The following is a 12,837-nucleotide window of genomic DNA, read 5'->3' on the forward strand; positions in this document are numbered from 1 at the left end:
AGCGTATCAATAATAGATTTATGATTTTTATTTACACTTAAGTTATAATTTTTTCAGAATTGGCGATTTTTGAATTAAAAGTTTTATTGCAAAATAAGTAGGGCTATCAAATAACTTTTTGAAAAGTTGATAACATTGACATATTTTACACGCTTATACTTAGCTTTTGAGTGTTTTCCAACAATGTACACAGGTGACACAGTGTAAGGAGCTCCACACAATAAAAGGAACAGGGAACAGAGAACAAAGAATAAAAATTTTAACCTATCAGAAACTGTGTATTCCATAATACATGATTTCTGATAGGTTAAAATTCTTATTCTCTGTTCTTTGTTTCCTGTTCCTTTCATTGTGCGGGACCCCTAACACTGTGTCTTACACAAAATTAAATAAGAAAATCATTCAAGGCAGTAGGAGTCAAACGGAGTTCTTACTGGTTGGGTCACATCGAAAAATTTCGGCGATATTTGCGTGTTTGTAATATGTGGTATTATTTAATTGTTATTATATTAAGCTGAGGATGACTCAAATTCGGAGTCGAAACGTTCTTTAAATCTTATTTTAATTAAATTTAATTTCGCTTCAAAAACTACTTGCGTTTGACTCCTATTGCCTTGAATGATTTTCTTATTTAGATTTAAATCAAAGGAGTCTTTTAATATTTAACATTTTAGGTTAAATTATTTTATTAACTTACACGTGTTCAAACTATGACAGTGTTACACTGCTCGACACTATTAAAAGCTAAGTACAAGCGTGTAAAATGTCAACTTTTCGAAAAGTTATTTGGTAGCCATATTTATATTGCAATAAAACCTTCAAAAATCGCCAATTCTGAAAAAATGATAACGTAAGTCTAAATAAAAATCATAAATCTATTATTAATACACTAAGTATAATTATAAGAATAAGAAGGGAAGACAATACATTCTGGTGTTACACTATGAAACTAAACGTTCCAACAAGTACTTTACAGAGTGGAGCACAGCATAATGTTTTGTGTCCTAGCTGGAAAACAGCCAGTGTTACACTGTTTGACTCTGTAAAGTTGTTTTTCAGCTAGGACACAGAGACGTTACACTGTGTTCTACTGTGTAAGATATTTGTTGAAACACAGGCTGTTTTCCAGCTAGGACACAGAGACGTTACAATGTGTTCCACTGTGTAAAGTCTTGTTGGAACGCTCAGAACTCTAGATATAAAAGCATGAAGACATAGCGGTAATGTGGCCGTAACAGATTTCCTAACCTCTATAGTCATTAACTTTAACGCTTAATATTTCGGTTCGCGGGGCCGTCCCAACGTTTTTTCTTACAGATTCTTTCATTTTGTGCAAAAACGCGTCGAATGAGCCTAATTTCATCGAAATCGGAGGTGAGGACCGTATTCTGAATAATTACCTTATAAATTTATGATTAATTATCCTTTTTCTCTTGTATTATACTATACGTACAACCAGTACAATTAGGTCATATTCATGCTAGAAATGAATCCCATAATTTCCACACGCCACATGTTGCCACACGTTAAGTATAAAATTTCTTGAAAAGTTGGTAATACTGACATACTCTACACGCTCGTACTTAACTTTTTACAGTGTCGAGCAGTGTAACACTGTGTCATAGTTGGAACACTTTGTGTACGACACAGTGTTACACTGTGTCATCTGTGTACGTTGTTGGAAAACACCCACAGTTTAGCTACATAGTATAACACCAGAATGTATTGTAGTCTTCCATTCTTATTCTTGTAATTATATTTACCGTATTAATAATAGATCTATTATTTTTATTTAGACTTAAGTTATAATTTTTTCAGAATTGGCGATTTTTGAAGGTTTTATTGCAAAATAAGCACGGCTATCAAATAACTTTTTGAAAAATTGATAACAATGACGTATTTTACACTCTTGTACTCAGTTTTTTACAGTGTCAAACAGTGTAACACTGTGTCATAGTTGAAACCCTTTGTGTAAGACAGTGTTTACTGTGTTACCTGTGTACGTTGTTGGAAAACACTCCAAAAACATAAGTACAAGCGTGTAAAATATGTCAATATTATCAACTTTTCAAAAAGTTATTTGGTAGCCGTACTTATTTTACAATAAAACCTTCAAAATTCGTCAATTCTGAAAAAATTATAACTTAAGTATAAATAAAAATCATAAATATATTATTGATACGCTAAATATAATTATAAGAATAAGAATGGAAGACTACAAGGCATTCTGGTGTTATACTATGAAACTAAACTGTGTTTCAACAAGTATCTTACACAATAGAACACAGTGTAACGTCTCTGTGTCCTGGCTGGAAAACAGCCTTCTTCTTCTTCTTCTTCTATATATGATTGGCCCTCGCCAACGAGATGAGCTTGACCAGTCTTGTCAAAATAATAATGTAATGCAAAGCACAGTTGAAACCGGAAACGTTTTTCAAAAAATTAATGAGATGATGCAATACCCGAAGCAAGGCAAACGCACATCCATTCTGTTCGAGCGGTCTTGCTAGACTCTGGAAAACAGCCTTTTACAGTGTCAAGCAGTGTAACAGTGTCATAGTTGAAACACTTCGTGTAAGTGTTATACTGTGTCGCCTGTATACATTGTTAGAAAACACCACATGTCTTTAAAATTATCTAATTTCTTCATTCTTTTTTGGCGTCTTTGACGTTTCGGCGTTCTAGGACTTGAGAATCAAAAGTTCATAGGTAAACGCGCTATTGCATATATATTTTTACTGAAGAATTGTTTCAATGGCAGTCAACTCTTTTAATGAGTCGAGAAAAGAACTATTTTTATAAAAGGACTTCAACCAACTACAACAGCGATTAACTAATCAATTGCAAGTAATAGTAATATTTTGTTAATACAGAAAGTAAGAATTATTAATTTTTCATTTGATACAGAGAAAGAAAGATAGATTAACGAATCGTATAGTTTTGCTGTTTTGAGCAATCCTGCCGGTTGAATTAATCGCTAATCGAGTTTATGAGTCCGATTGAAGTCGTGAGTCTAAATGAGCTAAATATCCGAATCGTGTCTTAAATTTACTTCTTCCTCCAAACATTTGTTTTCTTCGTTAGCTATAGGAATTCGGAAGCCGTCCTGCCATCCCAGCTGATTTAGAATTACGTCAATGTTACGCGTCGCCATGTGTCGAGATTCCGCTAATCGTTCGTGACAATTTAATGACAGCCTGAATGCGAGATCTTCAATGCAGCACAACCAGGCACAACATGACACCGTTTGTATTTGGTAGCTATGATAATTGACCTCTGTTAAGGCCCGTCTACAATACACAGAGTAAGAAGTAAGAGTAAGAAATTGACCAATCACAGTCGAGTATTCTTCTCACATTCGACTGTGATTGGTCAATTTCTTACTCTTACTTCTTACTCCGTGTATTGTAGACGACGCCTCTACGGCACGCTTTACGCCAAAGTTCTACATTGATGATAAGAAACTGGCCAATCATAGCTATTCCTCTGAAGAATGGAATGACTGTGATTGGCCTCCATGGCAACGATAACGCGTGCTGTGTAAACGACACATGAGCAAAAAGAAAGGCCTAGTTTACATTAGGTCTGTTCGCGTTGCATGAAATCCCCAAATATTTTTACACTTAAAATGAGATAGATACATATTTTGCCTTAAAAAGAGAGAAAGCAAAGTCGAGGGCCAAACGTGCAAGCAACGCGAACAGACCTAAGGCCTATTCTTTTTGGCTGAACTTTTGCACTAGTTCATCTTTTATCCTCTTCTTTCCTCCTAAAGAGAAAAGGAAGAAAGATGAACTAGTGCAAAAATTCAGTCAAAAAGAACAGGAGCTCTATTCTTGAAAAGAAACGTATACGAAAGTCTAGGGAAATACTATAGTATACGTGGCGTATACTGTAGCATTTCCCTAGACTTTCGTATGCGTTTCTTTTCAAGAATAGAGCCCCTGGCCTCTATTGTGCACTTAATACGGGTAGAGTCCTAGATTTATCAGAGAGGCGCAACCGACTTTAGTCAGTATGACAAAGATGCTAAGGAGAGTACTAAACATGGCCGACATGCTATGAAACTGCCTTTAAACTATGTCAAACAAGATAAGACGTGTAGGATAATGTGAGATAAAATGTATAGGATAAAATGAAATAGAAATATGTCACTAGTACTATAAATAGCTGCCAAGTCACGCAATTGGTCAGATTGCAACAGCGAATCAGAATGCATAACACCGGTTGCGCCTCTCTGATAAATCTAGGACTCTAGATACGGGTACTAATTAGTAACTTTCTATTGAATGATTTTAATTTCGGCGATATGTTGAAACATATACATGATATATGTATTTCATTAATCATTATGATGTATATTGTATCAATTTAATACATCATTCTTTAAATATATTACTGAAATTAAAATAATTTAATAGAAAGTTACTAATTAGTACGTGTATCAAATGCACGATACTAGACCAATGAGTAACCCTTTTTAAGCCTTGTGTCCGTGATGCTAGAAATGCGTCTGAGTTCTCGATCCAAAGCTGGTATTCATAGGCCGGTTATTCATAGCAGAGAGAAACCTGATGGCGAATTCGATTGACATGCAGTCACTCCGTGCCAGTGCCTAACATTTTATTACTAGGCGCACGTGCTCGGAGTGCGTATTCATAACTGAACTGAGTGCGGGCACTTGCACTAACCTGTGCGGCTACGTCGCCCCGAACAAAATAAAAATAACATATCCTAGCCGCTTAGAAGTTACAGCGTAGACAGTGTCCGCTTGGAATATTCTTAACCCGTGAAGACTGTGGGGTGCGATAATTTGCACTGATCCAACTGGGTGGCACCCAGTTGGACACGGCTCAATTGGACACGAACCACTCACAGCGCTTGAGACTACAAAGCTCCTAAGCATCGGTCGCTGTGATTGGTGGCGTCCAATCGAGCCGTGATCAATCGGGATCACCCCGACCCAACTCAGTGCAAACTAGTAACTTTTTGAATACCAACATATACAACGTATATAACTTGTAACCATACAAACTTTCTTTTCTTGTAGTTTATAGCTCAGATAAGCTGTGGCCTGTGATCCATGGTGGCTAGTCAATACGGATCATTTTTCACAGAAAAGAAAGTTTAATTTAAAGAAAGAACAAGGGAAGGAAAATTGGCCCAAAATAGTTGTCCACATTAAAATTTCGCAAGAATTGATATAATACAACGTAATAAAGTACTTTATATTTTATAAAACTAAAAGTAGATATATAAAAATAAAAGAAATATACAAGTTTAGATTATTTTTATATTGTAAAAGTAATTATAAGGACCTGAGCACAATAGAGGAACAGGAATTAGATATTAAGATTTTAACCTATCAGAAACTGATTACATCGGAATACACGGTTTCTGATAGGTTGAAATCTTAATATCTAATTCTTATTCCTCTATTGTGCGCAGGCCCTAAGTATATTATTACTATTACTATATATGTTTAAAGTCTTACATGTATGTCTTCAATATGTACTGTCGTTTAATTTTTGTATAATTTTAGCTTTAAGTATGTTACATTTTAATACTTTCTGTTTAACTTTTGTCACAGGTTTTCATCATAAAAAAATAATGGATGCTAATACAGATAAAAATGAAGTACTATTTGGTTGATGTGACAAAAATACATGTTTATTGTTAGACAAATACGAACAATATTTGCCTTTAATTGGACCTATGAAACAATTTAAAAATAAAAAATTAATGTGGATACAAATATCAAATGATATATTAACAGAACTAAACATTGAATGAAGCGCTGTACAATGTGAAAATCGTTACAAGACCATATTAAAACGTAAGATACAATCTGTGAAAAGCAATTAACAGTCAGGTGCAAAAAGAACAAGAATTGAATTTGAAGAAGAATTAAACAAGATAAAAGTAATAGATGACAGTTTAAAACCTGAAATTTTGCAAGGTCCTGGGAAAATTATTGAAAAGAATAAAGAAAATATAACAAAGGATTATACAGCAAAAAAAAACGATAAAAATGACTGTGAGACTTTGTTACAGATTCAAAAAGAAAAAGAAGAAAAAAGAGAGAAAAGATATATTGAAAGACTTGAGGTATTACGTGATTTTACGAAGATATTTTCAACAGATAATACAACTGACAATAATAGCGAGTAGAAAATCTATAATTTTTAACTTTATATGAAATGTTTTTATGTTATTGGAAAATGTTATAAGCTCACAAATATTTTACTATTTTGTATGTACATAGAACTTCGATTATCCAATTTAATGTGAACCAGATGTATCCAGTTAAAAAAAAACATGTTTTAGATAGAAATATCTATATTAAGTAAATAATCGGTGTATTGGACAATCGAGATTCTGCTGTGATACTAAAGACTGTTAATTATAGATTATAGATTACAGATAGTACTGAAGACAACGTTTATTTAATATATTACTGACTAGTCCTTAATATGTGTTATGTATACTAAAAAGAGATTATTTTTTTTTATGTTATGTTATACAAAATCTTTTTTTTTTTACATTATGTGATACTAACATAATTGTTTCTTTAAACGTTCTTTAATGCTAAAAATTACTTCATTATACATATGTAGATTACTATCATTTTCATAAAGAGTTGATAATTATTTTCTAAGAAAGGATATGTCGCATTGCTTAATAAGTAATCTTCTGATGTACCTTGTGCTTCATATATACTTAAAAATGATAATTGGAATATTCTTGCATTTCTTTATATATCATATACTATAAAAAATTATTATTTATTATTGATAGTATACACAAACTATTTTACGCTAATTTAAAAAAAACTGATTTACTTTATTCTAAACTGTATTAATAATCTGAAAGAAACTAATATTCTTTAAAATGTTTGTTAAAAGAGATTTTAAATTGTCTACTAATAAATAAAAACACAATTTTATTTTAAAGAAAGGTTTATTTGTGTACACACACATGTTCATTTTTTGTTATATAATTTCTAATTAAAAGGCAATATATTACAAACAATATCTCTTTTTATTTCACCTTGTATCCTATCATTGGGATTCTGTTCATTGTAGATGTGCCTTTCTACATCATTATATTCTACATCATCGATATCTTCATTTAAATAATCATTATTCATAATACATAAATTATGTAAAACAGAACAGGAAATAATAAAATTAGAGGAACATTTCACGGTAATAAATTCTAGTGTCATCAGTTGTCTAAATCTTTGTTTTAATAATGCAAAAGCATTTTCTATTTTATCTCTTGTAGTAGACAATTTATGATTATAATTTTGTTGAGCCGCTGTGAAATTACCGTAATCTCTATAAGGAGTTAATAAATATTTTTTTAAAGGATATGTTGCATCACCTAATATGTGATAATTGTTTGATATATTTTGTATCTCATCACTGAAAAATGACAACTGGAATATTCTTGCATCATGTATTTTACTCGGAGGACCAGTAAAAATGTTTAAAAACAATTTATGAGCATCACAAATTGCTTGCAGTGTTAGGGATGGATAATCATGTCTATTAACATATGTGCTCTTGATTTTTTTAGCAGGCGTTCTGGTTTTAATATATGTTCCATCAATACAGCCGAGAACTCCTGGAAATTCACATATCTAAAATAAAAATATTTTATGTTTAAACATATGAAGCTATTTTAAAAAATATATAATGTAAAAAAATATATTTTACACATTTTCAACATTTAATAAATATTTACAAAACAAAAATATGTTTTATATATTTTTAAATATTTACTATATCTACTGATAATTATTTTTCTAATAACTGTTATGCATTTATTTAAATATAAATAAAAAATTACACGCATTTTCAAATTCACGAGCAACTAATCTTTTTTTTTCTTCTATATCTAGCATCTTTATTATATTTGGAGCAATATTATTTAAATATTTTATAACGTTTGATATGATAGAATGAAAAGTAGATTCTGCTACATTAAATCTAGATGCAACGTCTCTTATCACACATTTGTTTCCTGCATACCTAAAAATGTAATATTATTAAGTATTTATCTTGATATGCATTAATTATATAAATTTATAAGGATACATACCATAAGAATGATAACAGCTGTCTATCACTATTTATAACTTCGCACCCACCATGTTCTTTTAATGAATTAAAAATTTGAGTACATTGTATTTAATTGGTCAAACGTGCTCCGTTTTAAACGAAAATGACGCTGAAACTAATGGCGAATTCGATTGATGTGCACTCACTCGATGTTGCTCGGTGCCAGTGGCTAGTACTTTTGCACTAGTGCCGAAACGGTGTGGTGTATGCGATCCGAGTGTGATTTTACTTGCCTTGATTCAGATCCAGTGCTCCTAGTAACTTGAATCTCTCACTGCGGACTGCCCCGAATCAATGCTAATCAATGCACTGCTCTGAATCAGTGCTAACCAATTCGATTGGCTTCACTTCAGAGCAAAGAGCGGCTACTAAGGCCGCGGTCCGATTCACGCTTACAGCGTGATTAGTGCGCTCACGGTTGCTTATGGTTGGTCCATTTCGTGCTTGCAGCGCCAGTGTGAACACAGTGACGTCATAGTTACATAGCACTCACGGTGCTTAGGCTGTGTTCCAAAATGACTGCCAGCTGAAAATGCTACAGTTTACGTTGCGTGTACTATAGATTTTCAGTACTGGCAGTCAATTTTGGAACAGAGCCACTGAGTGCCCCTAGATGAAAGGTGAGGCACCGTGAGCGTCATGATTACGTGACGTCAGAAATGTGGAAAAAATAACGGTTTCGAACATTTCAGAAAGAAAGGGCAATCTGGGTGTCGATCATGAAACTTTTTCCCTAGAGCGGAAACGTGAAAAAGTGAAAAATTTCACAAAAATGAAAAATTTCACGTGAATTAATTTTGGTAAAGGCAGTTTTGGGGAACTCGGCTGCGACGAACTTTTTTCTGCCAGATTCGTTCATTTCGTGCAAAAATGCATCGAATGAGTTTTTTTTATCAAAATTTGAGATGACGCAGAGTATTCTATACCTTTACCTTAATTTTTATATTAAATTAGTTATAATGGCTGAATGGATTTTTCTTCAAGAAGAAGAAGAAGAAATTGAAAGAAATAACAATTCAATATGCATAATGCGTAGAATTTTAAGGATTCTCAAGATCCGTTTGATATTCCTGAAAAAAGATTCCAGGAATTATACAGGTAATAATATTAATTATTAATATATTAATTTTTATTCTAGTGCTTAATCTTAAACTTTAGTTGTTATTTTTATAAATGTAACGATGTATATTATACATGCTTATTATTAGAAAGAAATATGTCATGATAAATGAAGTGTTATCGAATATATTTATAGGTTATCTCGAGAGGCAGCAATACGACTATGTCAAGACTTATTGCTTCATATACCCGAAGGGAGGAGACAAACAGCAATACCCCGTGAACTAAAGGTAAGAATTTTTTTTAAATGATAATCTATCAAGTAACTGCAATATTGGTGTGTTCCAAGTTATGTATGAAACACATAATGTATCATTTTATTCTTTTTTTTATTATTTTGTGAACAACAAAAACAAATAATGTATCATGTACTTCATACATAACTCAGAACACATCCAGTTTACTAAACAATATGAAATATAATGAAAAATTTAACAAAATAAAACATAATGAAAAATCTAACACGTGGTTACAAATATATATATGTTTCTAATTTGTGTGTTTTAAGTAGATTATGTCAAAAAAGTTAAACCTAATAAAATATAATATATTTTTAACTGTATCTAACGTAGACTTGTCAGCAGTTTACAAAATATAATATGATTTGATGACATAGTATGATATAACAAAAAAAGTAAAGTAGGATGTCATTTCAATTTATTTAAATAAAACATATTGCAAATCCTGTTTGTTTCTTGTCGTCAATTTGCTGCTATTAGATTCTGTCATTAGATATGGTCGATAGAACACAAATCAAATGCAGATAGATATGTGTGGATCTGTCAATATATCCTATTCAAATCTGTCATTAATTTGTCGTTAAACTGCTTAATAATTAAGTTGTTCTGAATATAAAATATACTATTTTTAAATACTATTTTGTGTATTACTACTAGAATGTAACTGCCTATTACGGTCGGAGCTGGATCTTCGTTGCTTTAAATAATTCAATCTTGAATTACTAATATATCCTATATATGTACTTGCATATATACCATATTGTAGTCTTTTTCAAACTGCGCGCCGAATTGTTTTTCCGGACTAAATAAACGCAATTAAAACTACTCTAGTAATCGCGAATTAAATTGACAAGCAAATTTAATAATTTGATGCTACCATCGAGCATCATACATTATAAAGATGTTAATCTATAAAAACTATTAATAAATTTATTGCGAAAAATATTACCTCGGCCGGGACTTGAACCCGGATTTCTTGTAAACCGTACGAGCGTCCTGAGCCATTAGACTACCGAGGCCTTAATTTATTTAGTCCGGAAAAACAATTCGGCGCGCAGTTTGAAAAAGACTACAATATGGTATATATGCAAGTACATATATAGGATATATTAGTAATTCAAGATTGAATTATTTAAAGCAACGAAGATCCAGCTCCGACCGTAATAGGCAGTTACATTCTAGTATTAATTGAGTTTCTCAAATATACGGTCAAAAAAATATAAATATATTGTTTGTGTATTACATTATAAAATAATAAGCATTATTTTTAATGGATCTTTGCAACTTTGAGCTTCTTAGCTTCAGGATCATATCAATGTCGCATTGGGCAAGATTTTTTAACTTGCATGTGCCAAGCATCAATATCTGCAGCAATTCATGTTGTTGTGGAAGCACTTGACGAAATAATGAGATATTGGATTAAATTTCCACAACTGTATCGTGATCTTCAACATATTACAGAACAGTAAGTTAGCTGTTAGATGAACATAATATTTAAAAATAAAAATAAATTGATGTCACTATTATTTCTTCAGATTTTGGATCAACTATGGATTTCCAGGTATAATCGGTGCTGTTGATGGAACCCACGTCGCTATTTGGCCTCCAGAAAAAGAACTAGAACATTTATATATTAACAGAAAGTTATACCATTCATTAAATATTTTGATAGTAAATATAATAAATTAAATAACAAGTTATTATCAGTGATAATAACTAAATTATTATTTTGCTATAATATTGTTTATTATTATCGTATCATTAATGTATTCAAATATTTGTATTTTAAAGGTTTCTGACTATTATGGAAAAATATTAACTGTAAATAGTGGACATGGCGGGAGAACGCATGATGCACGCGTTTGGAATGCATCAACTGTCTCAGCACATTTGGAACAGCAATATAATAATGGGCGGAGAAATTATTGGTTGTTAGGTATATTACTCATATTGTTAATTTATTTTAAGAATATTTTGTGATACATATACATTTTATAATTAATGAAAATTTTATATAAATATATTTATACACACATACATGAAAACTTATTTTAAGCGACTCAGCATACCCTTTATTACCTTATTTAATGACACCAAAATTGGGCCAACCTGAAGGATCACCTTCTGCTCGTTACACCGATGCTCACGTAAGAGCAAGCTCACGTATTGAACAAACAATTGGAGTTTTGAAGGGACGGTGGAGATGCCTAAGGAAGGAAAGAGGACTGCATTATTCACCAGAATTTTCTGGTAAGAATTATATAATGATTATATTTCTAAATATTCGAGAATATGCATGATATATGTATGATAATGTATAGATTCATATATTCAAATGTTCAAGAATAGATATAATTTTAGCACTTATTGTCAATGCTTGTTGCGTTCTTCACAAAGCGGCTAAATTCTACAATGTACCTGAACCTGAAATATATTATGATGACTTAGATATGGACGAAAGAAATAGAATATGGGACAATGAGAATAGAAATGGTAATGACATTCGAGAAAGCATTATACGTTTATATTTTTCTTAAATATATATATTTCTAGTACAAATTGGTATTTTATTTCAGTCATTTTCAAGTATACAACAGTTTTATAATAATCTTACTATATGTATTTCTTTGTATTTTTAATTTTATATCTGTTATATAAATTCTTCTGCGTCATATAAACGTTTACAACAATAAAATGTAAATTTGTAATATTATTATTCCTCTTTTCAATAGTACAATAACAAAATAAAAGACAGAAACATAGTATCTAACATAAGCTATATAATATATTACTCATTTTTTTTATAAACTAATTTTTCAAACACTATTATTTACTCAGTCTTGCGTATTATCAATAAATCTTGTATATATGGGTATACATACGTTATCTAAAAATCTTGGTTACCAAAATAAAAGAAACACATTTAATATTAAATAATATCACAATAAAATAATTGTAAACTACAATTATTGTAATAATTAAAATCAAACAAGTGTGTATTAATAAAGATATAAAAAAAGATAAGATAAAACTAATAAATTCTAAGCAGAATGGTAAGACTCGTAACACGTTCTCGTAAAACTTGTAAGAACTTCTAAGTGCTTATACTTGTATACAATATCTTTACAGACTTCTTGCTAGCTACATGCATATGTATCGTAAGACGATTATTTAATATCTACAATTTACGAGAAAATGTAGATATTAAATAATCATTTTACGATACATACGAGGTGTGATCAAAAAGTAAGGTGACTTTTTAAATTTCGCGCGCTCTGTACACTCTAATTTCAAAATTTTTTTGTTGTTGTGTTGGTACACTCGTCACGATCATATGTTCACAGTTTTGACTA

General features: G+C 31.3%; 1 protein-coding gene across 1 annotated transcript; it reads left to right on the forward strand.

Moving 5' to 3' along the window:
• Positions 1 to 11,008: 11,008 nt before the first annotated feature.
• LOC108764881 (putative nuclease HARBI1) lies at positions 11,009 to 12,021 on the forward strand (the record flags this gene model as incomplete). The annotated part of the gene is made up of 4 exons (XM_018513282.1): positions 11,009 to 11,155; positions 11,276 to 11,420; positions 11,540 to 11,734; positions 11,846 to 12,021. Coding segments are annotated over 4 exons (663 nt in total), but the record flags the coding sequence as incomplete, so codon positions are not given.
• Positions 12,022 to 12,837: the final 816 nt, after the last annotated feature.

This window comes from Trachymyrmex cornetzi, unplaced genomic scaffold (assembly GCF_001594075.2).
Source record: "Trachymyrmex cornetzi isolate Tcor2-1 unplaced genomic scaffold, Tcor1.1 scaffold46, whole genome shotgun sequence".
Classification (NCBI taxonomy): Eukaryota; Metazoa; Arthropoda; class Insecta; order Hymenoptera; family Formicidae; genus Trachymyrmex; species Trachymyrmex cornetzi.